This window comes from Ahaetulla prasina, chromosome 3 (assembly GCF_028640845.1).
Source record: "Ahaetulla prasina isolate Xishuangbanna chromosome 3, ASM2864084v1, whole genome shotgun sequence".
Classification (NCBI taxonomy): Eukaryota; Metazoa; Chordata; class Lepidosauria; order Squamata; family Colubridae; genus Ahaetulla; species Ahaetulla prasina.
Genome location: NC_080541.1, coordinates 226,010,935 through 226,037,386, shown reverse-complemented (window position 1 = coordinate 226,037,386; position 26,452 = coordinate 226,010,935). Strand labels below are relative to the sequence as shown.

General features: G+C 46.3%; 1 protein-coding gene across 6 annotated transcripts in view; it reads right to left on the bottom strand.

The window, feature by feature from the left end:
• Positions 1-280: 280 nt before the first annotated feature.
• GMEB2 (glucocorticoid modulatory element binding protein 2) overlaps positions 281-26,452 on the bottom strand; it is a 38,874-nt gene continuing 12,702 nt past the window's right edge. For 2 of the 6 annotated variants that reach the window (XM_058175874.1, XM_058175875.1), the window contains 7 exons: positions 23,521-23,648; positions 21,296-21,399; positions 20,385-20,542; positions 17,682-17,753; positions 16,742-16,879; positions 5,895-6,017; positions 454-4,887 (listed from right to left, as the gene is read on the bottom strand). In XM_058175874.1, the coding sequence (XP_058031857.1) occupies positions 4,241-4,887; positions 5,895-6,017; positions 16,742-16,879; positions 17,682-17,753; positions 20,385-20,542; positions 21,296-21,399; positions 23,521-23,648 (1,370 nt within the window). In that variant the 3' untranslated portion in view covers positions 454-4,240. The other 4 variants (XR_009154249.1, XR_009154250.1, XM_058175877.1 and 1 more) reach the window with 4 other exon arrangements.

Below are 26,452 nucleotides of genomic sequence, written 5' to 3'. Positions count from 1 at the left end.
CGGACCTCCGAACCTTTCGCCGCGAGCTTAAAACTCACTTATTCATCTGCGCTGGACTGGGTTAGTTTTTTAAGTCTATGGGTTTTTAATGGGTTTTTATTTTTAAATTTTAATTGTGGCCAATTTAATAAGTTTTTTAATTGTATTTTAATCATATTTATAGTGTATTGTGTATTTTTTACCTGGCTGTGAACCGCCCTGAGTCCTTCGGGAGAAGGGCGGTATACAAATTTAAATAAATAATAATAATAATAAATAATAAATAATAATAATAATAACCACTGCGCCACGGTGATGGTGAAAAGGAAGTGACATCATGAGGACGTCTCCTCCTAAGATGCTTAAGTCAATTGTCTTCATTTGAACAAGAGGAAGAGTTGAAAGTCTTACAGAACTTGGTACTCACAAGCCTCACTTTGATCTAGATCAGTCCACCCTGAAAAAAAAAGAATTTCTGCTCAATAACTTGACAGCGTGAGTCACCTGTTAACGCTGGGATTTTTGAATTCATTCAGAAACTATTTGCAGCTCTTTTCAAAAATCAGAATGCTTTCTAATGCATCTCAATCCCTCACCTAGTGGCTGTAGGGCAGAGGACACTATTCCGACCAAATGTTATTATTATTTTTTTGACAATAAATCTTTCTTTCATCTGAACGTGAGACGGTAAATGGTAAGAGAAGCAGAAAAGACCCTGAGGAAGAAAACGGGAAGTGAAAAAAGAAAGGAAGAATCTACTTCAAGATCTCCAGCCTAAATTGGAATGCTAAAGGACACCTGTGTATAGGTAGTAACTTAAAGTAAAATGATTAAAATTAAAACCAGAGTACAGGTCGTCTTAATTTATGTCCATTATTGGGCCCGATGTTTGCGTTGCTAAGTAAGGCATTACGTGAATCATGCCCCATCTTATGACCTTTGCCACAGATAAGTGAATTACTGCAGTTGTTAAGTGAATCATGCAGTCTTTAAGTGAATTACTGCAGTTAAGTGACTCATGGTTATTAAGTGAATTACTAGCTGTTAAGCAAATCATGCAGTTAAGTGAATTACTGCAGCTGTTAAGTGAATCATGCAGTCTTTAAATGAATCATGCAGTCTTTAAGTGAATCTGTCTTCCCTCATTGACTTTGGTTGGCTGAAGCTTGCTAGGAAGGTTACAATTGACAATCCCCCTATTTATGATAGTTGCAGCATCTCGGGGTCACATAATCGCTCTTTGCAACCTTCCCAGCTGGCTTCCGGCAACCAGTCAGTGATTGTAGCTGGATTCACTTAACAACAGTGGGAAAAAAGCACCAAATCAGGCATGTCTTATTTAACTGCCTTTCTTAGCAATGGTCCCAATTGTGGTTGTTGAGGACTAGCTGTATTAAAATTCTGTACTACAAGAGATCTCAATATCCGGGTTAAATTAGGGTTTCCCAACCTTGGCAATTTTAAAACCAGTGGACTTCAACTCCCAGAATTCCCCAGGCAGCATGGCTGGGTAGGGAATTCTGGGAGTTGAAATCCACAGGTCCTAAAATTCCAAGGTTGGGAAAACGCGACAGAATACAGGTAGTCCTCAACTTACAACATCAATTGAGCCCAAATTTTTCTGTTGTTAAGTGAGATGGTTGTTAAGTGAGTTTTGCCCCATTTTACATTTCTTGCTGTGGTTGTTAAGTGAATCACTGCAGTGGGTCAGTTAGTACCATGGTTGTTAAGTGAATCTGGCTTCCCCACTGATTTTGCTCATTGAAAGGTCGCAAAAAAGGGGGATCCTACACTGCCCCAAGTATGAACCAGTTCCCAAGCTTCTGAATTTGGATATCAACCTGAGGCTGCTACTAAAGGTTGTAAGTATGGAAAAATGGTCATAAGTCACTTTTTTCAGTGCCATTGTAACTTTAAATGAACTGTTGTAAAACTGTTGTAAGTGAAATGGTGTAGGGGGTTTCCTGCCTGGGCAAGGGGTTGGACTAGAAGACCTCCAAGGTCCCTTCCAACTCTGTTATTATGTTATGTTAAGTCGAGAGCTACCTGTATTTCTCAATTGCAGGAACCTCTAGTACGTTATTGGAAAATTAAACTGTAGCACAACTCTGCAATACTCCTTACCAAGTCAGAAGGCTACAAGAGCCAACAAAATAAGACAGAAACACAAGGCCCATGGGACGGATCTAGCCTATGTGGACAGATCTGGCCCAGGGGCCGCCCTGGAAAATGTAACTTCGGCCTGGTGCAAAGAGGAAACATCAGGCCAGCGTGGCTTCGGCCCAGGCTGCCCGGGGCGAAGAACAAACACGCCAACAGTTTGGGGAGCGGCGTCAAGCTGGCCACGCACCCCCTCCTGAGGTCAACTACAGCCCTGATGGGGCCCTCAGTGAAATTGAGTTTGACACCCCTGCTCTAAATGTCCTCGCCAAACGATGCCAACAAATCTGGAGACCACCACGCAGGTTAACAGATTGGAAGAGAGTCCACCGACATTCCAATAGTACAAAAAGGAGACTTGATGTACCTTTTGTGTGTGTGTGTGTATTTCCAACTCCACCTGGAAAATGCCCAAGCTGAAAAATGTGACTTTCTGCAAGAAAGGCCTCCTTCGAGGTCAAAGGCTTAGTTCAGCCCACATGCAAAATCTGGTCCAGAGAAACTGACAGACTGGCATGAAAAAAAATTGGTATTGGCTTCGGCCAGGATTTTTAAACAGTTTATTCTTTCCTTATCTCATGCCTGTCCTCTCTTTGGCCGTTTCCTGCTTTGTTTAATCTTGCATGATGTTGCAGAATACAAAAGTCAGTAGGATGTTGGGTTATGTATTACAGGTATACAAATTTGAAGATGTCAGCTTAATGTACAGGAGAATCTAAGCCGGTGTTTCTCAACCTTGGCCACTTTTAAGATGGGTGGGCTTCAATTCCCAGAATTCCCCAGCCTGCCATTCAACTCCACCCATTCCCCATGCTGGCTGGGGGATTCTGGGAGTTGAAGTCCACCCATCTTAAAGTGGCCAAGGTTGAGAAACACTGCTCTAAGCTATAAACGATGGGTAAACGCCACACAATTTTCAGCTGGCTTGGAGAAAAAATTTCAAACAAACCGATTGGAGCTCAAATCCGTGATCTTAAGATCGCCAAATCTCCGTGCCCGTGGCACAAGAACAGGGCAAAAAGCCGCAACGACAGGGCAAGCTTGAAAAAACAAACTTTAATGTTACCCAAGAGTCTTGATTCCGCCATTTCTGATATAGGCCCAAACTCACAGCGCGAGAATCCGAGCCCTCGTAGCTTCCGACAGATGATTCTTTCCCCAAGGGCGGCATCTTCTCACATCCTCAAGCATCAAGTCCCTCAAGTCAGCTGGAACAACCAGGAGCTTCCATTTTTCACCCTTGTTTTTGGCAAAAAAAAAGTCCTCTTTTTGCAGCCTAAAGTGCTGATGCACTGGGGGTGAGTGGGGGGAGGATAAGGCTCGGTAGCCATGGAGGACAGACCCACTTGTGGGGGGGGGGAGGGAATCCAGCATAGGTGGTCCAACTTTAAAAGTTTTGGCCAGATCTTCCTCCTCAGAGGCGGAGATGCAAGCAGGGAGCTCGGCGAATTGATGCTCTTAAACTGGGAATGAATCTGCCCACTACCGAAGTCCTCCTGCCTCCTTTCTTGTTTTTTAAGCCGTTATTCCCCCATCCCATGCGCCTCTGGCCCAGGGCTCCTTCTCCATTTCACCCTCCCTCTCCTCTTCCTTCTCCCTCCTGGCAGAGAAACAGTCCATCATCTTCCTAAGCCAACATGCAGGTAACTGCCTGTGTTGGGGCCCCCCCACACTTCTGCCAGCCCGGAAATATTTAAAAGAACGTTGTCTTGCTGCCTAATCCTTCGGCCTGCCTGGTTTTGGTTAATTGTTTCATTCTTCGAAACCTGTCTTGGCTGCCTCGGTTCCCCAGAACTGGCTAGAGACTAGTACTTACAAGCTGGGGTGTGTGTGTGCAAAGATTATAGCTTTTAATGGATCCCAGGAAACGGGGGAGGGTGTCTTTTTCCTGCCCCATCAATGATGTTCTCTCTTCATTTCGTCTTCTCTCTTCGTCTTTCTTCCCTTTTAAGATGTCAACCTCCCTATTCCGTCATCAGCCGATCTGTTTTCCCTTCTCTTTTCCCAGCGCCCTCTTCTTCTTCGTCTCCGTCTTCTCCTCCGAGGGATATGGACGCGTAAGCCCGGAGCACTCCCCCCAAAATGGACCAACGTCCGCGTTTCATTTCTGCTGAGTCTCGTCCGCTACGGTGGTTACCTCGATGGTCGTGTGCTCTTCCGCGGCCGAAGCGCCTTCCATCACACTGGACGGCAAAGCCAGGATGGTGCTGCCCCCGGGAGACATCTGCGTCACGTTCTGGATGGCCGTGCCGAGCCCTGGCAGGGTCAGCAGCTGGAAAGGGCTCACCACTTTGACCACCGTACTGCTGTCCTGGATGGCCGCGGTGCTCAAGACGGTGAGGTTGGAGGCTTCGGGGTGGATTTCCACCGTGTTGGGGAAGGCGGAACCTGCCGACGCCAAGATGGTGTATCCGCCCAGCAGCGGGGAGGCGGGAGAGCCGGCCGACGTCACCTGGGCGGTGGCCTTTCCGAGGGCAGACGCCGGGAGGGCAGAGAGCACTTTGCCGATGGGCAGACTGGCCAGCTGGGTGATCGGCACGCCTGGAGCCAGGGCGATCTGAGCCGACTGAGTCAGGACTTGGGAGGTGATGGCCGGGGGTCCTGAAGTGGCCCGGGTCAGCCTGGGCCGTTTCAGAGGAGAGGGGATGGAGACGGGAGTCAAGGTCATGAGCACATTGTTGAGGTGCTGGGATTTGTGCTTCAGCTCCTTGGCTCTCTTGCGGTGCTCATCGCACTGTTGCTCCAGAGCTGGAGATGGAAAAAGGGAACGGGACAGGGAGAGAATACGATTAAGGCCACGGGTGGCAGGCAGGATGCTGGCAAAGTCAAAAGGCTAAGCTAGACCGGACATGGCCTCACTCCCTTACACTGCACAGCGTCTAATTATTTGCACTGCAAATAATTCCCTCAACACTGTCAAACCATTGACTAAATCTGCACTACTATTAATCTTCTCATCGTTCCCATCTCCTCCCACTTATGACTGTTACTTTGTTGCTTGTATCCTTACGATTTATACTGATATTGTTTCCTGATTGCTTATTTGTAGCTTATGACTATCATTAAGTGTTGTACCTTGTGATTCTTGATGAAGGTATCTTTTCTTTGATGTACACTGAGAGCGTATGCACCAAAGACAAATTCCTTCTATATCCGATCACACTTGGCCAATAAAAAATTCTATTCTATTCTATTCTATCTTTAACAGAGTTGGAAGGGACCTTGTAGGTGATCTAGTCCAACACACACTCACCCCGCCCAAGAAGAAGACCCTATACTATTTCTGGCAAATGGCAGTCCAGTCTCTTCTTGAAAGCTTCCAGTGATGAAGCTCCCACAACTTCTGAGGGAAAGCTGTTCCATGGGTTAACTGTTTTCACTGTTAGGAAATTCCTCCTTATTTCTAAGTTGAATCTCTCCTTGATCAGTTTCCAGGCATTATTCCTTGTCTGGCCTTCGGGTGTTTTGGAAGTGCATCTAAGAGAGAAGGGGTTACTCCAGGTAGCCCTTGACTTACGACCTCAAGGGAGGCAAACATTTCCGTTGCTTAGCGAGACAGTGAAGTGAATTTTGCCCCATTTCAGCACCTTCCTTGCCACGGCCGTTAAGTGAATTGCTGTGGCAAGGCTCCCTTAACAACTGTCTTGCTTAGCAATGGAAATTCTGGGGCTCCGTTGAGGTTGTAAGTCGAGGATTACCTGTACCTTATCGGGTGACAGAGCAGGAGGAGAGAAATAGGACCTGGGAGACGGTACCTGCTAAGTCTCGTGTGTACTGCTTCCTGGAACGGTCCATTTGGCACTTGTGGCTGGCCAAAACTTTCTTCACCAGGTCCAGCATGCCAAAGTTCTGGACTGTGTTGTTCAGCAGGATGGCATCTAACGGAAACACAGGATGAAGAAGCAAAACATCCTAATGGCCAACATTTTATATATATATATATATACATATATATATATACATACATATACATACATATATACATACATACAAATTTGTTTTCTGAGGTTTTCACGGGTGTTTGTATATAGGTCTTTGGTTGTTCGGGTTTTCTCCCGTGTAAAATTGGAAGTGTCTTGGCAAGTCTCATTCGTCATCTTCAGGCTTCAGCTTCGTGCTTCTGGGAGCAATGTGTGATCGCAGCTATTTCTTCCTTTTAACTGATAGTGGGGTTTGAACTGATTGGGTGGGAGCTTGGCTGTGCTCTGATTGGCTGGGGTTTTTCTGTGCTCTGATTGGCTGGGGGTGTGTCCTGTGTTGGTGGGGGCTTGGTTGTGCTCAGTCTAATCTGTGCTGCAGGGGGATTTGAGCTGGTGAGCTGCACTGCTGCTGTTTGGCTTCGTGTTCGTGGTCGTGCTACATCTTCGTAGTGGGTGTCAGTCTGCTGCATGTATGGATTGGAGAGGTTTGAACAACCAAAGACCTATATACATACAAATATATATATTTGTTTTCTGAGGTTTTCACGGGTGTTTGTATGTAGGTCTTTGGTTGTTGGGTTTTCTCCGTGTAAAATTGGAAGTGTCTTGGCGACAGTTTGACGAAGTCTCATTCGCCATCTTCAGGCTTCAGCTTCGTGCTTCTGGGAGCAATGTGTGATCGCAGCTGTTTCTTCCTTTTAACTGCTAGTGGGGGTTTGAACTGATTGGGTGGGAGCTTGGCTGTGCTCTGATTGGATGGAGGTTTTTTTGTGCTCTGATTGGCTGGGGGTGTGTCCTGTTTGGGTGGGGGCTTGGTTGTGCTCAATTTAGTCTGTGTTGCAGGGGGATTTGAGCTGGTGAGCTGCATAGCTGTTGTTTGGCTTTGTGGTGGTGCTACATCTTCATCGTGGGTGTCAGTCTGCTGCATGTATGGATTGGAGGGGTTTGAAATGGCTAATGTTGCAGCTGCGGTCTGGCTTCTGGTCCTTGGTCGTGCTTCATGATCAGTGTGGGTTTGGGTCTGCTTTCTGGGTGGTCCCTAACACGAGGAATGACACCAGACCCACACTCACGAGGTCCACACAGGATGTCACCACCGCACATCCACCCATAACCAAAGACCTACATACAAACACCGTGAAACCTCAGAAACATATATATATATATATATATATATATATATATATATATATATATATATATATATATATATATATATATATATATATATATATATATATATATATATATATATATATATATATATATATATATATATATAAATGCGATCACACATTGCTCCCAGAAGCAAGCTGAAGCCTGAAGATGACGAATGAGACTTCCGAAACGTCGCCAAGGCACTTCCAATTTTACACGGGGGAAAACCCGAACAACCAAAGACCTATATATATATATATATATATATATGTTTGTTTTCTGAGGTTTTCGCGGGTGTTTGTATGTAGGTCTTTGGTTATTCGGGTTTTCTCCCGTGTAAAATTGGAAGTGTCTTGGCGACGTTTCGACGAAGTCTCATTCGTCATCTTCAGGCTTCAGCTTCGTGCTTCTGGGAGCAATGTGTGATCGCAGCTATTTCTTCCTTTTAACTGATAGTGGGGGTTTGGACTGATTGGGTGGGAGCTTGGCTGTGCTCTGATTGGCTGGGGTTTTTCTGTGCTCTGATTGGCTGGGGGTGTGTCCTGTGTTGGTGGGGGCTTGGTTGTGCTCAGTCTAATCTGTGCTGCAGGGGGTTTTGAGCTGGTGAGCTGCACTGCTGCTGTTTGGCTTCGTGTTCGTGGTCGTGCTACATCTTCGTAGTGGGTGTCAGTCTGCTGCATGTATGGATTGGAGAGGTTTGAACAACCAAAGACCTATATACATACAAATATATATATTTGTTTTCTGAGGTTTTCACGGGTGTTTGTATGTAGGTCTTTGGTTGTTGGGTTTTCTCCGTGTAAAATTGGAAGTGTCTTGGCGACGTTTGACGAAGTCTCATTCGTCATCTTCAGGCTTCAGCTTCGTGCTTCTGGGAGCAATGTGTGATCGCAGCTGTTTCTTCCTTTTAACTGCTAGTGGGGTTTGAACTGATTGGGTGGGAGCTTGGCTGTGCTCTGATTGGATGGGGGTTTTTGTGCTCTGATTGGCTGGGGTGTGTCCTGTTTGGGTGGGGGCTTGGTTGTGCTCAATTTAGTCTGTGTTGCAGGGGATTTGAGCTGGTGAGCTGCATAGCTGTTGTTTGGCTTTGTGGTGGTGCTACATCTTCATCGTGGGTGTCAGTCTGCTGCATGTATGGATTGGAGGGTTTGAAATGGCTAATGTTGCAGCTGCGGTCTGGCTTCTGGTCCTTGGTCGTGCTTCATGATCAGTGTGGGTTTGGGTCTGCTTTCTGGGTGGTCCCTAACACGAGGAATGACACCAGACCCACCTCCACGAGGTCCACACAGGATGTCACCACCGCACATCCACCCATAACCAAAGACCTACATACAAATACCCGCGAAAACCTCAGAAACATATATATATATATATATATATATATATATATATATATATATATATATATATATATATATATATATATATATATATATATATATATATATATATATATATATATATATATATATATATATATATATATATAAATGCGATCACACATTGCTCCCAGAAGCAAGCTGAAGCCTGAAGATGACGAATGAGACTTCCGAAACGCCGCCAAGACACTTCCAATCTTACACGGGAGAAAACCCGAACAACCAAAGACCTATATATATATATATATATATATATGTGTGTGTGTGTTTTCTGAGGTTTTCGCGGGTGTTTGTATGTAGGTCTTTGGTTATTCGGGTTTTCTCCCGTGTAAAATTGGAAGTGTCTTGGCGACGTTTCGACGAAGTCTCATTCGTCATCTTCAGGCTTCAGCTTCGTGCTTCTGGGAGCAATGTGTGATTGCAGCTGTTTCTTCCTTTTTAACTGCTAGTGGGGGTTTGAACTGATTGGGTGGGAGCTTGGCTGTGCTCTGATTGGATGGGGGTTTTTTGTGCTCTGATTGGCTGGGGGTGTGTCCTGTTTGGATGGGGGCTCCAATCCATACATGCAGCAGACTGACACCCACTATGAAGATGTAGCACGACCACGAATACGAAGGCAAACAACAGCAATGCAGCTCACCAGCTCAAATCCCCCTGCAACTCAGACTAATCTGAGCACAACCAAGCCCCCACCCAAACAGGACCCACCCAAACAGGACGACAGAGAACGAGGTGGCTGGATGGAGTCACTGAAGCAGTCGGTGTGAGCTTAAATGGACTCCAGAGGATGGTAGAGGACAGGAAGGCCTGGAGGAATGTTGTCCATGGGGTCGCGATGGGTCGGACACGATTTCGCAACTAACAACAGCAACAACATATATCAAAAATGGTGTATGGAGACAATTAGGGCAATACAATTATTGTTTTTAATTATTTTTGTACAGGTAGTTTCTGACTTGCAACAGTTCATTTAGTGACCGTGCAAAGTTACAACGGTGCTGAAAAAACTTACGACTGTTTTTCACACTTACAACCAGTGCAGCCTCCCCAATCCCCATAGTCACATGATCAATATTCAGAAGCTTTGTAACCGACTAATATTTATGACGGTTGCAGTGTCCTGGTGTGCCAGTGCAGAATGCACTGGCTGCCTGTGGCCTTCCGGGTGCGCTTCAAGGTTTTGGTAACCATCTTCAAAGCGCTCCATGGCTTAGGGCCGGGCTACTTACGGGACCGTCTACTGCCACCGATTGCCTCCCACCGACCCGTGCGCTCTCACAGGGAGGGACTCCTTAGGGTGCCGTCCGTCATGCAGTGCCGACTGGCGACACCCAGAGGAAGGACTTTCTCTGTGGGGGCTCCCACCCTCTGGAATGAACTTCCCCCAGGATTCCGCCAACTTCCTGACCTTCGAATCTTCCGCCGTGAGCTTAAAACACATCTATTTATCTGCGCAGGACTGGACTAGAATTTTAATTTTAAATTTAATTTTAATGGGGTTTTTATCATTTTAATTGTAATTTTAAATTTTGGCCTATTTAAATAAGTTTTTTAATTTAGTGTTTAATCTTGTATTATATTTGTATTTTTATCGGGCTGTAAACCGCCCTGAGTCCTTCGGGAGATAGGGCGGTATAAAAATTTGATTAAATAAATAAATAAATAAATAAATGTGATCCCCTTTTGGGGCCTTCTGATAAACCAAGTCAATGTGGAAGCCAGATTCATTTACTAGCATAACAACCGTGGCGACTCACTTAACAACTATGGCAAGAAAGCTCATAAAATGGGGCAAAACCCACTTAACAGTCCCCCCCCCCGACTTTGCTTGTTGAAAGCTGGCTGGGAAGGTGACAGACGGTGGTCACGTGACCCTGGGACACTGCAATCGTCACAAACATGTGCCAGTTTCCAAGCACACAAATTTCGATCACGTGACTACAAGGGATACCACAACGGTCATAAGTGTCAAAAATCGGTAATTGTGAGAACCGGTCATAAGTCCCTTTTTTCAGTGTCACTGCAACTTCAAACAGTCACTAAACAAATGGTCGTAAGCTGAGGACTATCTGTGATCGCAGCTGTTTCTTCCTTTTAACTGATAGTGGGGGTTTGAACTGATTGGGTGGGAGCTTGGCTGTGCTCTGATTGGCTGGGGGTTTTTCTGTGCTCTGATTGGCTGGGGGTGTGTCCTGTGTTGGTGGGGGCTTGGTTGTGCTCAGTCTAATCTGTGCTGCAGGGGGATTTGAGCTGGTGAGCTGCACTGCTGCTGTTTGGCTTCGTGTTCGTGGTCGTGCTACATCTTCGTAGTGGGTGTCAGTCTGCTGCATGTATGGATTGGAGAGGTTTGAACAACCAAAGACCTATATACATACAAATATATATATTTGTTTTCTGAGGTTTTCACGGGTGTTTGTATGTAGGTCTTTGGTTGTTCGGGTTTTCTCCCGTGTAAAATTGGAAATGTCTTGGCGACGTTTCGACGAAGTCTCATTCGTCATCTTCAGGCTTCAGCTTCGTGCTTCTGGGAGCAATGTGTGATCGCAGCTGTTTCTTCCTTTTAACTGCTAGTGGGGGTTTGAACTGATTGGGTGGGAGCTTGGCTGTGCTCTGATTGGATGGAGGTTTTTTGTGTGCTCTGATTGGCTGGAGGTGTGTCCTCTTTGGGTGGGGGCTTGGTTGTGCTCAATTTAGTCTGTGTTGCAGGGGGATTTGAGCTGGTGAGCTGCATAGCTGTTGTTTGGCTTTGTGGTGGTGCTACATCTTCATCGTGGGTGTCAGTCTGCTGCATGTATGGATTGGAGGGGTTTGAAATGGCTAATGTTGCAGCTGCGGTCTGGCTTCTGGTCCTTGGTCGTGCTTCATGATCAGTGTGGGTTTGGGTCTGCTTTCTGGGTGGTCCCTAACACGAGGAATGACACCAGACCCACACTCACGAGGTCCACACAGGATGTCACCACCGCACATCCACCCATAACCAAAGACCTACATACAAACACCCACGAAAACCTCAGAAAACATATATATATATATATACACACATACATACACACATACATACACACATACATACATCCAGAAATCCACTCATCTATCTTATTTGCAGTGGTGGAAGGAAAGGAAAATGTAGGAATTTTCATCTATGTAGGCCCCAGTTCTCCAATTCCTCCTTCAAAATGGAGCAAATGTATAGCAGCCTTAGCGCTTCGATTTTAAGCTTTCTTGAAGCGGAAAAGTGAAACAATGATTTTTACTTTTCATACTCTATAAAGGCTGAAAAGTTGAGCGCCAAAGAATTGAGGCCTTTGAACTCTGGTGCTGGAGAAGACTCCTGCGAGTCCCTTGGACTGCAAGGCGATCCAACCGGTCAGTCCTAGAGGAGATCAACCCTGACTGCTCTTTAGAAGGCCAGATCCTGAAGATGAAACTGAAATACTTTGGCCACCTAATGAGAAGGAAGGACTCCCTGGAGAAGAGCCTAATGCTGGGAAAGACTGAGGGCAAAAGAAGAAGGGGACGACAGAGAACGAGGTGGCTGGATGGAGTCACTGAAGCTGTAGGCATGACTCCAGGGGATGGTAGAGGACAAAAAAGCCTAGAGGAATGTTGTCCATGGGGTCGCGATGGGTCGGACACGATTTCGCAACTAACAACAGCAACAACATATATATCATGGTCACCTTTGTCATGGTCAGATCACTCTCTCCTTCGCCTGGACTTTCTGACTGCCACCCAACACCGCAGGGAGACGGAGCCAATACGTTGGTTCCGTCCCAGGCACCTGATGGACCCGGAGAGGTTCTGGATGGAGCTTGGGCCGTTTCCTGAGGGTCTGGCTCACGGCACGGCTGAAGAACTAGTCGCGGCCTGGGAACGGGCCGCGGCGGGGGCTTTAGACCATGTCGTGCCTTTGCGGCCTCTGACCTGGCGCAGGTCCCAACCGGCTCCTTGGTTCTCCGAGGAGCTGAGGGGGATGAAACGCCGGAGAAGACGCCTAGAGAGTTCTTGGAGGTCCAGTCGTTTGGAGGCTGATCGGAGACTAGTTAGGTCCTATAATAGGACCTACCTAGTGGCACTGAGGGAAGCGAGACGTTGCTACGTCTCCTCCCTCATTGCGTCGGCAGATAACCGCCCGGCCGCCCTATTTCGGGTGACTCGTTCCCTCCTTCAACAGGGGGAGCGGGATGACCCATTGCAGAGACGAGCTGAGGAGTTTAGTGGTTATCTATACGATAAAATTGTTCAGCTTCGGTCTGGACCAAAATTGGGTAGATCCGGGTGAGACGTCGGAGGGCGGTCTTGTTGAGATTGTTTGGGATTTATTTATTATTTATTTATTTACATTTATACCCCGCCCTTCTCCGAAGACTCAGGGCGGCTTACACTATGTTAAGCAATAGTCTTCATCCTATTTGTATATTATATACAAAGTCAACTTATTGCCCCCAACAATCTGGGTCCTCATTTTACCTACCTTATAAAGGATGGAAGGCTGAGTCAACCTTGGGCCTGGTGGGACTTGAACCTGCAATAATTGCAGGCAGCTGTTGTTAATAACAGGCTGTTTAGCAGCCTGCGCCACTCAAGGACCCACTCAAGGATGAGTTTGACCCTGTGGCTCCTGAGGAGATGGACAGGTTGCTGGGTAGGTTGAACGCCACCACGTGTTTACTGGACCCGTGCCCCTCCTGGTTGGTACTGGCCACTCAGGAGGTGACACGAGGCTGGCTCCAGGAGATTACGAATGCTTCTTTGGTGGAGGGGGTCTTTCCGGCCGCCTTGAAAGAGGCGGTGGTGAGGCCCCTCCTCAAGAAGCCTTCCCTGGACCCAGCTGTTTTAGGTAATTATCGTCCAGTCTCCAACCTTCGTTTCGCGGCGAAGGTTGTAGAGAGTGTGGTGGCATGTCAATTACCCCAGTACCTGGATGAAACTGTCTATCTAGACCCGTTCCAGTCCGGCTTCCGGCCCGGATACAGTACGGAGACGGCTTTGGTCGCGTTGGTGGATGATCTCTGGAGGGCCAGGGATAGGGTTATTCCTCTGCCTTGGTCCTATTAGACCTCTCAGCGGCTTTTGATACCATCGACCATGGTATCCTGCTGCACCGTTGGAGGGATTGGGAGTGGAGGCACCGCTTATCGGTGGTTCTCCTCCCATCTCTCCGATCGGTCGCAGACGGTGTTGACAGGGGGGCAGAGGTCGGCCCCGAGGCGCCTCACTTGTGGGTGCCGCAGGGGTCGATTCTCTCGCCTTCTGTTCAACATCTATATGAAGCCGCTGGGTGAGATCATCAGTGGTTTCGTGTGAGGTACCAGCTGTACGCTGATGACACCCAGCTGTATTTTTCCACACCGGACCACCCCAACGGTTATCAAGTGTTGTCCCGTGTCTGGAAGCCGACGGGTCTGGATGGGGAGAAACAGGCTCAAGCTCAATCCTCCAAGACAGAGTGGCTGTGGATGCCGGCATCCCGGTACAGTCAGCTGCAGCCGCTGACTGTTGGTGGCAGTCATTGGCCCCGGCGGAGAGGGTGCGCAACTTGGCGCTCTCCTGGATGAACGGCTGTCCTTTGAAGATCATTTGGCGGCCGTCTCCAGGAGAGCTTTTTACCAGGTTCGCCTGGTTCGCCAGTTGCGCCCCTTTCTAGACCGGGATGCCCTATGCACGGTCACTCATGCTCTCGTTACCTCTCGTCTGGACTACTGCAATGCTCTCTACATGGGGCTCCCCTTGAGGTGCACCCGGAGGCTCCAGTTAGTTCAGAATGCGGCTGCGCGGGTGATAGAGGGAGCCCCATGTGACACCTCTCCTGCGCAGATTGCACTGGCTACCTGTGGTCTTCCGGGTGCGCTTCAAGGTTTTGGTGACTATCTTCAAAGCGCTCCATGGCATAGGGCCGGGATACTTACGGGACCGTCTGCTGCTACCGAATACCTCTCACCGACCCGTGCGCTCTCACAGAGAGAGACTCCTCAGGGTGCCGTTGGCCAGACAGTGCCGGCTGGCGACACCCAGGGGAAGGGCCTTCTCTGTGGGGGCTCCCACCCTCTGGAACGAGCTTCCCCCAGGACTTACCCAACTTCCCGACCTCCGAACCTTTCGCCGCGAGCTTAAGACACATCTATTTATTTGCACAGGACTGGACTAGATTTTAAATTCAAATTGGTTTTAATAGGGATTTTATTATTTTTATTATTATTTTAATTATTTGACCAATTATAATAAATTTTTAATGGATGTTTTATTTGTATTTATATGTATGTTTTTATCTGGTTGTGAACCGCCCTGAGTCCTTAGGGAGATAGGGCGGTATAAAAATATGAAAAATAAAATAAAAATAAATAAATAATCAAAAATGGTGTATGGAGACAATTAGGGCAATACAATTATTATGTTTAAATTATTTTTGTACAGGTAGTTTCTGACTTGCAACAGTTCATTTAGTGACCGTGCAAAGTTACAACGGTGCTGAAAAAACTTACGACTGTTTTTCACACTTACAACCAGTGCAGCATCCCCAATCCCCATGGTCACATGATCAATATTCAGAAGCTTCGTAACCGACTCATATTTATGACGGTTGCAGTGTCCTGGTGTGATGTGATCCCCTTTTGGGGCCCTCTGATAAACCAAGTCAATGGGGAAGCCAGATTCACTTACTAGCGTAACAACTGTGGTGACTCACTTAACAACTATGGCAAGAAAGCTCATAAAATGGGGCAAAACCCACTTAACAGTCCCCCCCCCCGACTTTGCTTGTTGAAAGCTGGCTGGGAAGGTGACAGACGGTGGTCACGTGACCCTGGGACACTGCAATCGTCACAAACATGTGCCAGTTTCCAAGCACACAAATTTTGATCACGTGACTACAGGGGATACCACAACGGTCGTAAGTGTCAAAAGTCGGTAATTGTGAGAACCGGTCATAAGTCCCTTTTTTCAGTGTCACTGCAACTTCAAACAGTCACTAAACAAATGGTCGTAAGCTGAGGACTATCTGTAAATAAATTTTAAGAAAACAGTGAAATAATAACCGTATTTTTTGGAGTATAAGATGCACCTTAGTTTTTGGGGAGGAAAATAAGAAAAAAACTGATTGGCAGGTGGATCCTCCTCCCGGAATACCCCCAATCAGCTGTTCCCAGAGGTGAATTTTAGCAACAGGTTCCTTGGTTGTGAGCTCTGTGCCTTGCTTTTTTTTTTTTTTGGCTTTTTTTCCTGCTCTGAAATGCTGTTTCAGAAAAAACTTTTTTTCCTGCCTCTGAAAGCCTCTGAAACAGCTTTAGAAAAAAAGCCTTTGAAGCTCTGTTTGGGAGATTCTTTTTTTTTTAATATACAGAAATTTTTCTTTTTCTTTTAAGACAAAACACATATACATGATAACATTTTCAATCCCAGTATTGTGTGTCGGGGGGGTGTGTGATTACCAATCTCTTATGCCTTCACAATTTACAAATATCCTTAATTTATCTAATTTTATATCGCCACCATCTTAAAATTAACCAATGGCTATAACCTTTATTTTTCTCATTCCATATGCATATCCGCTAATGAATATTTTATCTGGTAACATCATTCATTCTATCGTTCTATACCATTCATTTTAATATTTCAATTAATAGTATTCTTTCTCCAATCTTTACTAACATATCTTCCCTTCTAGCCATTGATAAAATATATCCCATATCTTATAATATTGCTTTTCTTCCTGTTCTCTTATTTCAAATGTCAATTTACTCATTTCAGCACATTCCATTATTTTCCTAATTATTTCGTTTTGCAAAGGTATTTTCTCACTTTTCCAGTTTTTAGCAAACACTATTCTAGCTGCTCTTATGATATTTACCATCAAATATATCACTTCTCTATTATAAATTTCTGGTATGATCCCAAGTAAGCTCTATTTAGGGGCTTTTTTTCTGAAGCTCTGTTTGGGAGCTTCTTTTGTGGAGCTCCATTGCTTTATTTCTGATGCTTTTTTCAGCCTCTGAAATCTCTGTTTGAGAAGCTGGGCGAGGCAACATTTGGAGTATAAGACGCACACAGATTTTCACCCTCTTTTTTTGGGGGGGGAAAGGTGCGTCTTATACTCCGAAAAATACGGTACTTTGCAAGGTAAAAAGCGTTGCGATATCCAGTTCTCACCGTTCAGCTGTAAAGGGAGTTCCTGGATCCTTTGCTGCAGGCCCTTCATAGCTTCCATGAATTCCAAACTGAATTCCTGCACGACTTCCTCCAGCAACCCGGCGTCTCTCAGGCCTCGCCAAAAGGTGAAGGCGTCATCTGAAGTCGAAAAGGAGAGACGTCTTGACAACCCAAAGGTGCTTTTTTTAACCCCCCCAAAGGCAAAACGGACTTTCCTTGCTTTTCCTTCGCTTCGCTTCTCTTCCAAAAAGGTTCTTCTTTGGCTCTGACTGAATGGTGGGGAACAGAAGGATTTACGGGTAATGCTCCAGTTATGGAGCCTGCCAATTCCATTCGTAACTCTAAGGACATATCTAATCTTTTGCCAAGGTAATTAGTTTTTATATTTGTAATTGTTTTTATATTCCTGTTTTTAACTCTATTGCAAAATAGAGAATTGCCTTGGGACAGTGAGATGGATGGCAGATATATTTAATAAATATATAAATGTATCTCAGGTACATCCCCTGAGACCTGGACTTTTAAGACCGGGTGGTGGGAGAGTAAAAGAATGGCAAGATGACATCATCTAAACCAGGGGTCTCCAACCTTGGCAACTTTTGAGCCTGGAGGACTTCAACTTCAATTCTGGGAGTTGAAGTCCTCCAGGCTTAAAGTTGCCAAGGTTGGAGACCCCTGACCTAAACCACCAATCTCCCCCCCACCCACTCAAAAAAAATTCTCACTATCAGCCTCTCTTCAGCACTCGGAGGAGTCTTTTTCCATTCCGCTTAAACTTGCCAAAAATTTGACCTAAAAACTTGCTGCAAGAGCTCTTCTCTTGCTCTGTGGCCTTGTATAGAGAAAGATGACACATCTATTTTTTGTTCCTTCAAAGCCTTTCAGGTTTTGCACTGAACTTCCCATGGGAGGCTCTAAGGGCAGACCTTAGGAGCTTCACCTCCAATAGCCGTGGTCCACTCGGTGGTATCCTCGCAGGTTTCTATGGTGATGGTGGCAGGTGATCCGTTGACTGCAATTAAAATCGAGCAACAATGATCATTCGACCCTTAAAATCTCTTACTCTGATAATAATAAAAAAAAACATTCTCAATTTTCCTATACATTGGACGGTTATAGCTAGGGAAAAAAAAGCAGAAAGCAATTCTCCATTAAGCATTTCTAAAACCAGGATTAAAATGCTCAAAGATTTTGAGGCTGTGTTTGTTTAATTAAGCCATGCAGATTTTGAAAATAATTCGGAAGAATCCCATTGGACCTCATGTGAAAGTAGTACCTTTCTGTGGTTATTTAAAGCAGGGGTCTCCAACCTTGGCAACTTTAATTTAAGAATACTGGGAGTTGAAATCCTCCAGGCTTAAAGTTGCCAAGGTTGGAGACCCCTGATTTTAAAGTAGGTGGTGTTTTTTTTAAAGGCTTCCGTATGAGCCTGAAAAGACATCACAGCCTTAAAAATCAAATTAGCCTTCAGAAGTGAACTTATAGCTGTGTGACCCACGGGTGGAATTCACTTACCGGTTCGCAAATGTGTGCATATGTGCACACTCTGCTCACAGATGCCATCTTTCACGCATGTGCACGGTGTCACATGCATGCACAGAGCGTCGAAAATGTGGAAAAATGGGACGTCATGACTGGCTGGGGGACTGGCTGGGGGATTCTGGGAGTGAAAGTCCACCAGGCTTAAAGTTGCCAAGGTTGGAGACCCCTGGACTAGACGCATGGAAACCTTGCTGCCTTTGAAACTTTCATCTATCAGAAACTGTAAATAATTCAGACAAGAAATCTTAAAGGAAAATAGGAGGTATTTTGACATATTGCTGTATGAGATATTTAGCCTATCATCAATGGCCGGATTTGGAAGACAGCACAAAACCATCAAGCGGCAAGATAAAAAGTAGCCAAAATTAAAGCTTATTGAAAGAGAACAAAGCCGATTGAGGTTTCTTGTCTCACATGTATCATGAATCAAAAAGCTGTTAACGGGCTCTGAAAAACTAGCTGGAGCTCTCAGCACACTCCTATTTCTCTTTCACCTCCTTTGAATTCACCTAAAGCCACAGCATGTTCAAAATGCCCACAAAGAAAGCTGAAGGAGGAAACTGGTTAAATCAAGAGTATTCGAATGCACCAGCAGGCAGTGCTTTAGAAGGGGTTGAAAAGGGTTCAGACCAGTGTTTTTCAACCTTGAGGACCTGAAGGATATGTGGATTTCAACTCCCAGAATTTCCCATTCCGGGAATTCTGGGAGTTGAAGTCCTCACATCTTCACGTTCTGGGAATTCTGGGAGTTGAAGTCCTCACATCTTCAAGTTGCCAAGCTTCTGGTTCAGACAGATGGGATTGCTGAATGACCAGCAAGCCCTCCAAACTGCAGCAGGCGGATAGATCTGGCAGCCATTTCTGATGTTGAATATCTATAGAAGTTTAAACCACTTCAGGGAGAAAAAAACCTCACTGGTTTTTTAAAGAAATGGTAAACGGGGTGGTGGGATTCAAAGAATTTAACGACTGGTTCACCCAGGGTCAGGTTGTGGGAAACATGGTTCAATCGCCCCTTTCTAGACCGGGATGCCTTGTGCACAGTCACTCACGCCCTTGTGACGTCTCGTCTGGACTACTGCAATGCTCTCTACATGGGGCTCCCCCTGAGGGGCATCCGGAGGCTACAGTTAGTTCAGAATGCAGCTGCGCGGGTGATTGAGGGAGCCCCTCGTGGCTCCCGAGTGACACCTATCCTGCGCAGGCTGCACTGGCTACCTGTGGCCTTCCGGGTGCGCTTCAAGGTGTTGGTGAATGTCTTTAAAGCGCTCCATGGCATAGGGCCGGGTTACTTACGGGACCGCCTGCTGCTACCGAATACCTCTCACCGACCCGTGCGCTCTCACAGAGAGGGGCTCCTCAGGGTGCCATCGGCGCGACAGTGTCGTCTGGCAACACCCAGGGGAAGGGCCTTCTCTGTGGGGGCTCCCGCCCTCTGGAACAAACTCCCCCCAGGACTTCGTCAACTTCCGGACCTCCGAACCTTTCGCCGCGAGCTTAAAACCTACTTATTCATCTGCGCTGGACTGGGTTAGTGTTTTAATGGGTTTTAATGGGTTTTAGTTCTAAATTTTAATTGTGGCCAATTTTAATAAGTTTTTTAACTGTATTTTAATTTGTATTTATAGTATTGTATTTTTACTTGGCTGTGAACCGCCCTGAGTCCTTCGGGAGAAGGGCGGTATACAAATTTAAATAATAAATAAATAAATAAAATAAATAAATCTGACCCTGACAGAAACGGTTGTTAAATTAAACACCGCCCCCACCCCATCAGTGGATCCTGGCAGCTGCACTGCAATGGAGAAACGGGCAACAGAACGGCTGGCACAAGGGAAGGAGGAGCAGGGAGAAGAAAGAGGGAAAGCAACCTTCTGCTTCCCTTGTGCCAGCCACTCCATTGCCCGTTTCTCCATTGCAGCACTGTGCAGCGACCAGGATCCACTTTGATAGGAGGGGGATGGTCATTTAACAACCGGTTCACCCGAACTGGCGCATACCGGCTGAATCCCACCACTGCGTGAATGGCTGGTGAAAATTAAAAACTGCCCTTACAGTGTCTCAACTGCGGTCTGTTCTGAGGTTTTGCTTCTCTACGTACCGTCTGCAGAGGCTGGAGTGAGAGGCGTGTACTCTGCTGAAGTCTGGCTGCTGAGAGAGACTCTGGCTCCGGTCAGATCGATTTTAGTGCTGCGGCACGTATTCGAGCAAACTTTTGTGTGCTCGTAGAAATCCAGCTTGCCTGAATCCATGATTTTCCTAAAACGATAGAACAGAATATGTGTAGCACAGGGTTGAACTGTGGGGTACTTGGTGTTCTCTGAGCTTGGTAGGTTTCTCATAGACATTTTTTACCCAACTAGAGAGTGGTGCGGAGGCCTAGAGCTGGAGCTCTCGCCTCACAATCAGGAGGCTGTTCGATCCTAAATAGAGGCAGATATTTCTTTCTCTGGGCACAATGAGAATATAACTGTTGAACAAAATTCCGCATTGGCGACAGGAAGGGCATCCGGCCAGTAAACACTCTGCTAGTTGCCTAGACTCCACCCTGCAAGGGATTATGGGGTTGTTGAAAGAAGATGATGATTTTTTTACCCAACTAGGTAACATCATCGGGGCTAGAAGGGAATGGAGTGTCAAATGGTGTGACTAGCGAACCCAAGAAAAGTAGATATTCTCGGGAACTTTGTAATCCCAAAAGCAAAACTTTATTGGAAACACCATTTCGGCACTGAAGAAATAAAACCAGCTCTGAAGTTTTCCCTACATAGTTAAACATTGGTCTCCCCTTTGTACCACCCAGTGGTCACGCTGTCCAATTATGAATCGGTCTTTTGTTTTGAGAACAGTTCATTTCTTTGTCAGACACCTGCAGTAGTGACCTTGGTGGGTTCTTAGCTCACGGGGTTTATTCTTGGATCGTCTGCATTCCTTCTCACCCGTCCCTACCCCTAGTTCTTTGGCAAGTTGAATAGCGATAAGTTTTCAAATGGTTCAAAAGCGGTGATTAACCTTAGCATGATCCCGTTCATCCGGATTGCCCTCTTCCAGTCCTTCAGGGTGGACTTGCCAGCCAAATGCACAAATTCCTTAGGACTTATCAAATGATTGTCATACTGCAAGGAGAGAGAGAGAAGATGTAACATGAAGAGGTTGCATCTTATCTGCAACTATACTGCAATAAAGTAATGGCAGGCAGAGATGGCTTTGGGGAGACAGGGAGGGGGGAGGGGAGGAGGGGAGAGCCAAGAGTAGTCAACAGTCAGGTAAGAGTCAGCTGAGCCCAGAGAAGGCATGAAGGCCTGGCAACCATCTCAGAAGAGACCTTCCCTAGTTTCTTGGGACATAAAGGTGAGGGGGAAGAGATGTACTTTCAGACCTGTGAGATTCTGTTCATGTACCTTTACAATAAAGTAGAATTAGTTCATCTGAGTGTGCTTCCTGCCTGGACGATCTCAAAAGGATGTCACATATTGGGAGGGAGACCCATTTCCTCCTTGTGTGGCTTCCATAGACTCTGCTGGAATGGCAACAGCACTTATATACCGCTGATATACCACTTCACGGTGCTTTCCAGCCCTCTCTAAGCGGTTTACAGAGTCAGCCTCTTGGCCCCCAACCGTCTGGGCCCTCATTTTAACAACCTCGGAAGGACAGAAGGCTCAGTCAACCTTGAGCCTGGTGAGATTTGATTTGCCAAATTGCAGGCAGCCGGCAGTTAGCAGAAGTCGCCTGCAGTACTGCATTCTAACCACTGCGCCACCAAGGCTGATCACATGGTACAGTGCCAATGTGGGAAGCATCTCTTATGGGATGGATTGCGAAGATCATACGGGGAGAAGAGGGTTAACAGAAAGGCTCATGTCTGCATCACACAGACAGAGACTGAATAGGGAAAAGAGTGCTGCTTCTGATTGGCTCTACCCTAAACTCCTGCCCTGGTCCTCCAGAGCTGGCTGCTCGGCGTCGGATAGACTTGGGATGCCGGATCTGGTTCAGAATTTGAACTTCAGTCCACAAATAACAGAACAACAGAATTGGAAGGGCCCCTGGAGGTCTTCTAATCCAACCCCCTGCTCAAGCAGGAGACTACAACCTTTCAGACAAGTGATTGTCCAATCTCTCCAGTGCTGGAGCAACCCACAATGTCTGAAGGTGGAGTGCATGAAGACACACAGCCCTGTTCTAGGCTTTTAAGAACAATCTTGAAAAAGTACATATGCTGGAGGTTGTTACTGGACTAGAATGACAATCTCTCCCCCGGCTCCATTGTATTACGGTTTAACTTATCTCAGGGATCTGCAAACTTGGCTCCTTTAAGACTTCTGGACTTCAACTTCTGGGAGTTGAAGTCCACAGGTCTTAAAGGAGCCAAGTTTGCAGATCCTTGACTTATCTAATTTCTGTTGATTTAAATATTTAATGTTTTGTTACTTCTGCTTTTAGGATGTTGTAACCCGCCCAGAGTCATTTGAGATGGGCAGCATGTATATTTAACAATAATAATGGGTGTTTAGGATGCAAACTGATAAGCATTTGTCACAAGACACCCCAGACTTAACAATTGCTGATAAGAATGACAAAAAAGTTTGTATTGTATAGTGGAAGTAGTAATACCTGGAAATAAAAGACAAAGAACTGGAGAAAATCACAAAATACAAAGACTTGCAAATACAAATAAAATGACTGGGGCAAAAGAAATGGAACAATCGTACCAATAATGGTAGCTGCCTTGGGCGCAATCCCAACACATCTGGAGCACCACTTGAATAAAATCACTGGCATTGACAAAATCCCCATCAGTCACTTACAAAAAGCAGTTTTACTTGGGAACAGCTTACAGCCTGCAATTATGATTTAACTTTAACACCATCCACCTTTGCTGATCCCAAAGGTCCTTGGGAAGGACTTGGAGAGGTGGACAAAAACGACAAACCCAGAAACATCTGGCTGACTATGCCACCAACCATAATAATATCGGTAACACCATCAAACATCCACATCTGCCGATCCCAGGTCCCTGGGAAAGACTCAAGAAGCAGATAAAAATGCCACTTCTGGTCTAAACATCTGGCTGACTGCGTGACCAACTATAATAGTAATATCTGTAACACCATCCAACATCCACATCTGCCTATTCCAGGTCCTTGGGAAGGAATCAAAAGATAGACAAAAATCCAGCCTGAAGATCTGGCTGTCTGATCTGATCATTTGATGAATCGTTATAATAATCTCACCTGCACGCACTTCACATTGATGCCCGGGCAAACAAACTTCCGCCATATAAGGTTCGCTTTGCTGTCACCGCAGGTGATGGGATAAGCCATCTCAGCTTCCAGGCACTCCTCTCCTTCCGCCATCTTCACTTCAAGGTGAGGAATCAAAAAGGTTTTAATTAGAAAAAGATTACACAGCCAGGGACGACTAATGGCAGTGATGATGGTTTAAAGGCGGAAAAGGTATTACCCATATTATCAAATCCTTCCCCCATCTATGAAATTCTGTTCATAGCAACGGGGCCTGTCGCAGAAATAACGGTACACCTGATCTTTTCAAACCATGGTTTGTTGTTGAAGAAACTGGAATAGCTAAGTTTGGATATCACCCTAAAATGAAAACCAAATAAAATGCACTCTCAGTGCTGTCTTGCCATCAGAATGACTTTGAGAATAGAGGGGGAAGGATTTTAGTTCGTTAAGTTGTAAGTTTTTTGTCTTTTTATTTTATAGGTAGAAAGCAAGGCACAAGGGAAACACGCAAACAAAAGGAACAAACAGTTTCAGCCATTTCTCAACATCCTGTTGTTGGCATTTTAGAGCCGGTTCGTGGGTTGCCCCAAGACTGGCTAAGGAAGTTCAAATGTGAGCCAAGAACTTAAGTGGTTGTCTTTGGGCTGTTGTGGGGATAAAATCTGGGAAATACAGGTAGTCCTTGACTTACAACCATTTTTAGTGACAATTTGTAGTTACTGAAAAAAGTGTCTTATGACCGTTTTTCACATTTATGACCCTTGCAGCGGCATCCCCATAATCATGTGGTCAAAATTCCGAATTGGCTCACATTTATGACGGTTGTGGCATCCCAGGGTCACGTGATCCCCTTTGGTTACCTTCTGACAAGCAGTCAATGGGGAAGCCGGATTCGCTTAACAGACACATGATTCACTTAACAATTGTGGCAAAAAAGGTTGTACAGTGGGGCAAAGCTCACTCAATTACTGCCTTGTTTAGCAACCTAACTTTTGGGCTCCATTGTGGTCGTAAGTCAAGGATCAGCTGTGCTGCCATGCCTTGAGCTCTCTGAGAAAGAATGGGCTATATACCAGTGGGGGGGGGTGTTTTCAAAATTTTGTACCACCAGTTCTGTGGGTATGGCTTGGTGGGCGTGGCATGGCTTGGTAGGCGTGGTAGGGGAAGGATACTATAAAATCTCCATTCCCTCCCCACTCCAGGGGAAGGATACTGCAAAATCCCCATTTCCTCCTGATCAGTTGGGACTCGGGAGGCAGAGAATAGATGGAGCGGGGCCAGTCAGAGGTAGTATTTATCAGTTCTCCGAACTATTCAAAATTTCCACTACCAGTTCTCCAAAGTACTCAAAATTTCTGCTACCGGTTCTCCAGAACTGGTCAGAACCTGCTGAAACCCACCTCTGCTATAGACGATGACAATAGAAATATCAACAAGTAAGATGTAACTCTGCAACCAGAGCAACGGTCAGGCTCCAAAAATCAAGAAAGACTCGTGGCGATTGAACTGAGCTGTGTGTCAGGGTTGCAAGTGACACCCCCAGCAGAAGTAAGACTCCAAGGCAGGCATTCTCCTCAAAATTCCGTTTTATTAGAGATGTCATATTGGCACATGAGAGATGGATGGATGGATGAAATGGACAGAAAGAGAGATGGAAGGAAGGAATGATGGGAAGAAGGAAGGAAGGAGTGGATGGAGAGATGGGAAGGAGGTAGTGGACAGAAAGAGATGGAAGAAAGGAGTGATGGATGGAAGGAAGGACGGACGGAAGGAAGGAAGGAAGGAAAGAAGGAAGGAAGGAAGGAGTGGATGAAAAGAGAGATGGAGGGAGGGAATGGACAGAAAGAGAGATGGATGGAAGGAGTGATGGGAAGAAGGAAAGGAAGGAGAGATGGGAGGGAGGGAGGGAGGGAGGAAAGACGAGATATAGTACAGAGATAGCTTTGGTCGCGTTGGTGGATGACCTCTGGAGGGCCAGGGATACAGGTTGTTCCTCTGCCCTGGTCCTGTTAGATCTCTCAGCGGCTTTTGATACCATCGACCATGGTACCCTGCTGCACCGGTTGGAGAGTTTGGGAGTGGGAGGCACCGTTTATCGGTGGTTCTCCTCCTATCTCTCTGACCGGTCGCAGACGGTGTTGACAGGGGGGCAGAGGTCGGCCGCGAGGTGCCTTACTTGTGGGGTGCCTCAGGGGTCGATTCTCTCGCCTCTCCTGTTCAACATCTATATGAAGCCGTTGGGCGAGGTCATCAGTGGCTTTGGGGTGAGTTACCAGCTGTACGCTGACGATACGCAGCTGTACTTTTTCACCCCGGACCACCCCAACGAAGCTGTCGAAGTGCTATCCCGATGCCTGGAAGCCGTACGGGTCTGGATGGGGAGAAACAGACTCAAGCTCAATCCCTCCAAGATAGAGTGGCTGTGGATGCCGGCACCCCGGTACAGTCAGCTGCAACCGCAGCTGACTGTTGGGGGCGAGTCATTGGCCCCAACAGAAGGGGTGCGCAACTTGGGCGTTCTCCTGGATGGACGGCTGTCGTTTGAAGACCATTTGGTGGCCGTCTCCAGGAGAGCTTTTTACCAGGTCCGCCTGGTTCGCCAGTTGCGCCCCTTCCTTGACCGGGATGCCTTATGCATGGTCACTCACGCTCTTGTCACTTCTCGTCTGGATTATTGCAATGCTCTCTACATGGGGCTATCCCTGAAGTGCACTCGGAGGCTTCAGTTAGTTCAGAATGCAGCTGCGCGGGTGATTGAGGGAGCCACACATTGCTCCTGGGTAACACCGCTCCTGCGCAGTCTGCACTGGCTACCTGTGGTCTTCCGGGTGCGCTTCAAGGTTTTGGTTACCACCTTTAAAGCGCTCCATGGCTTAGGGCCCGGGTACTTACGGGACCGCCTGCTGTTACCTTATGCCTC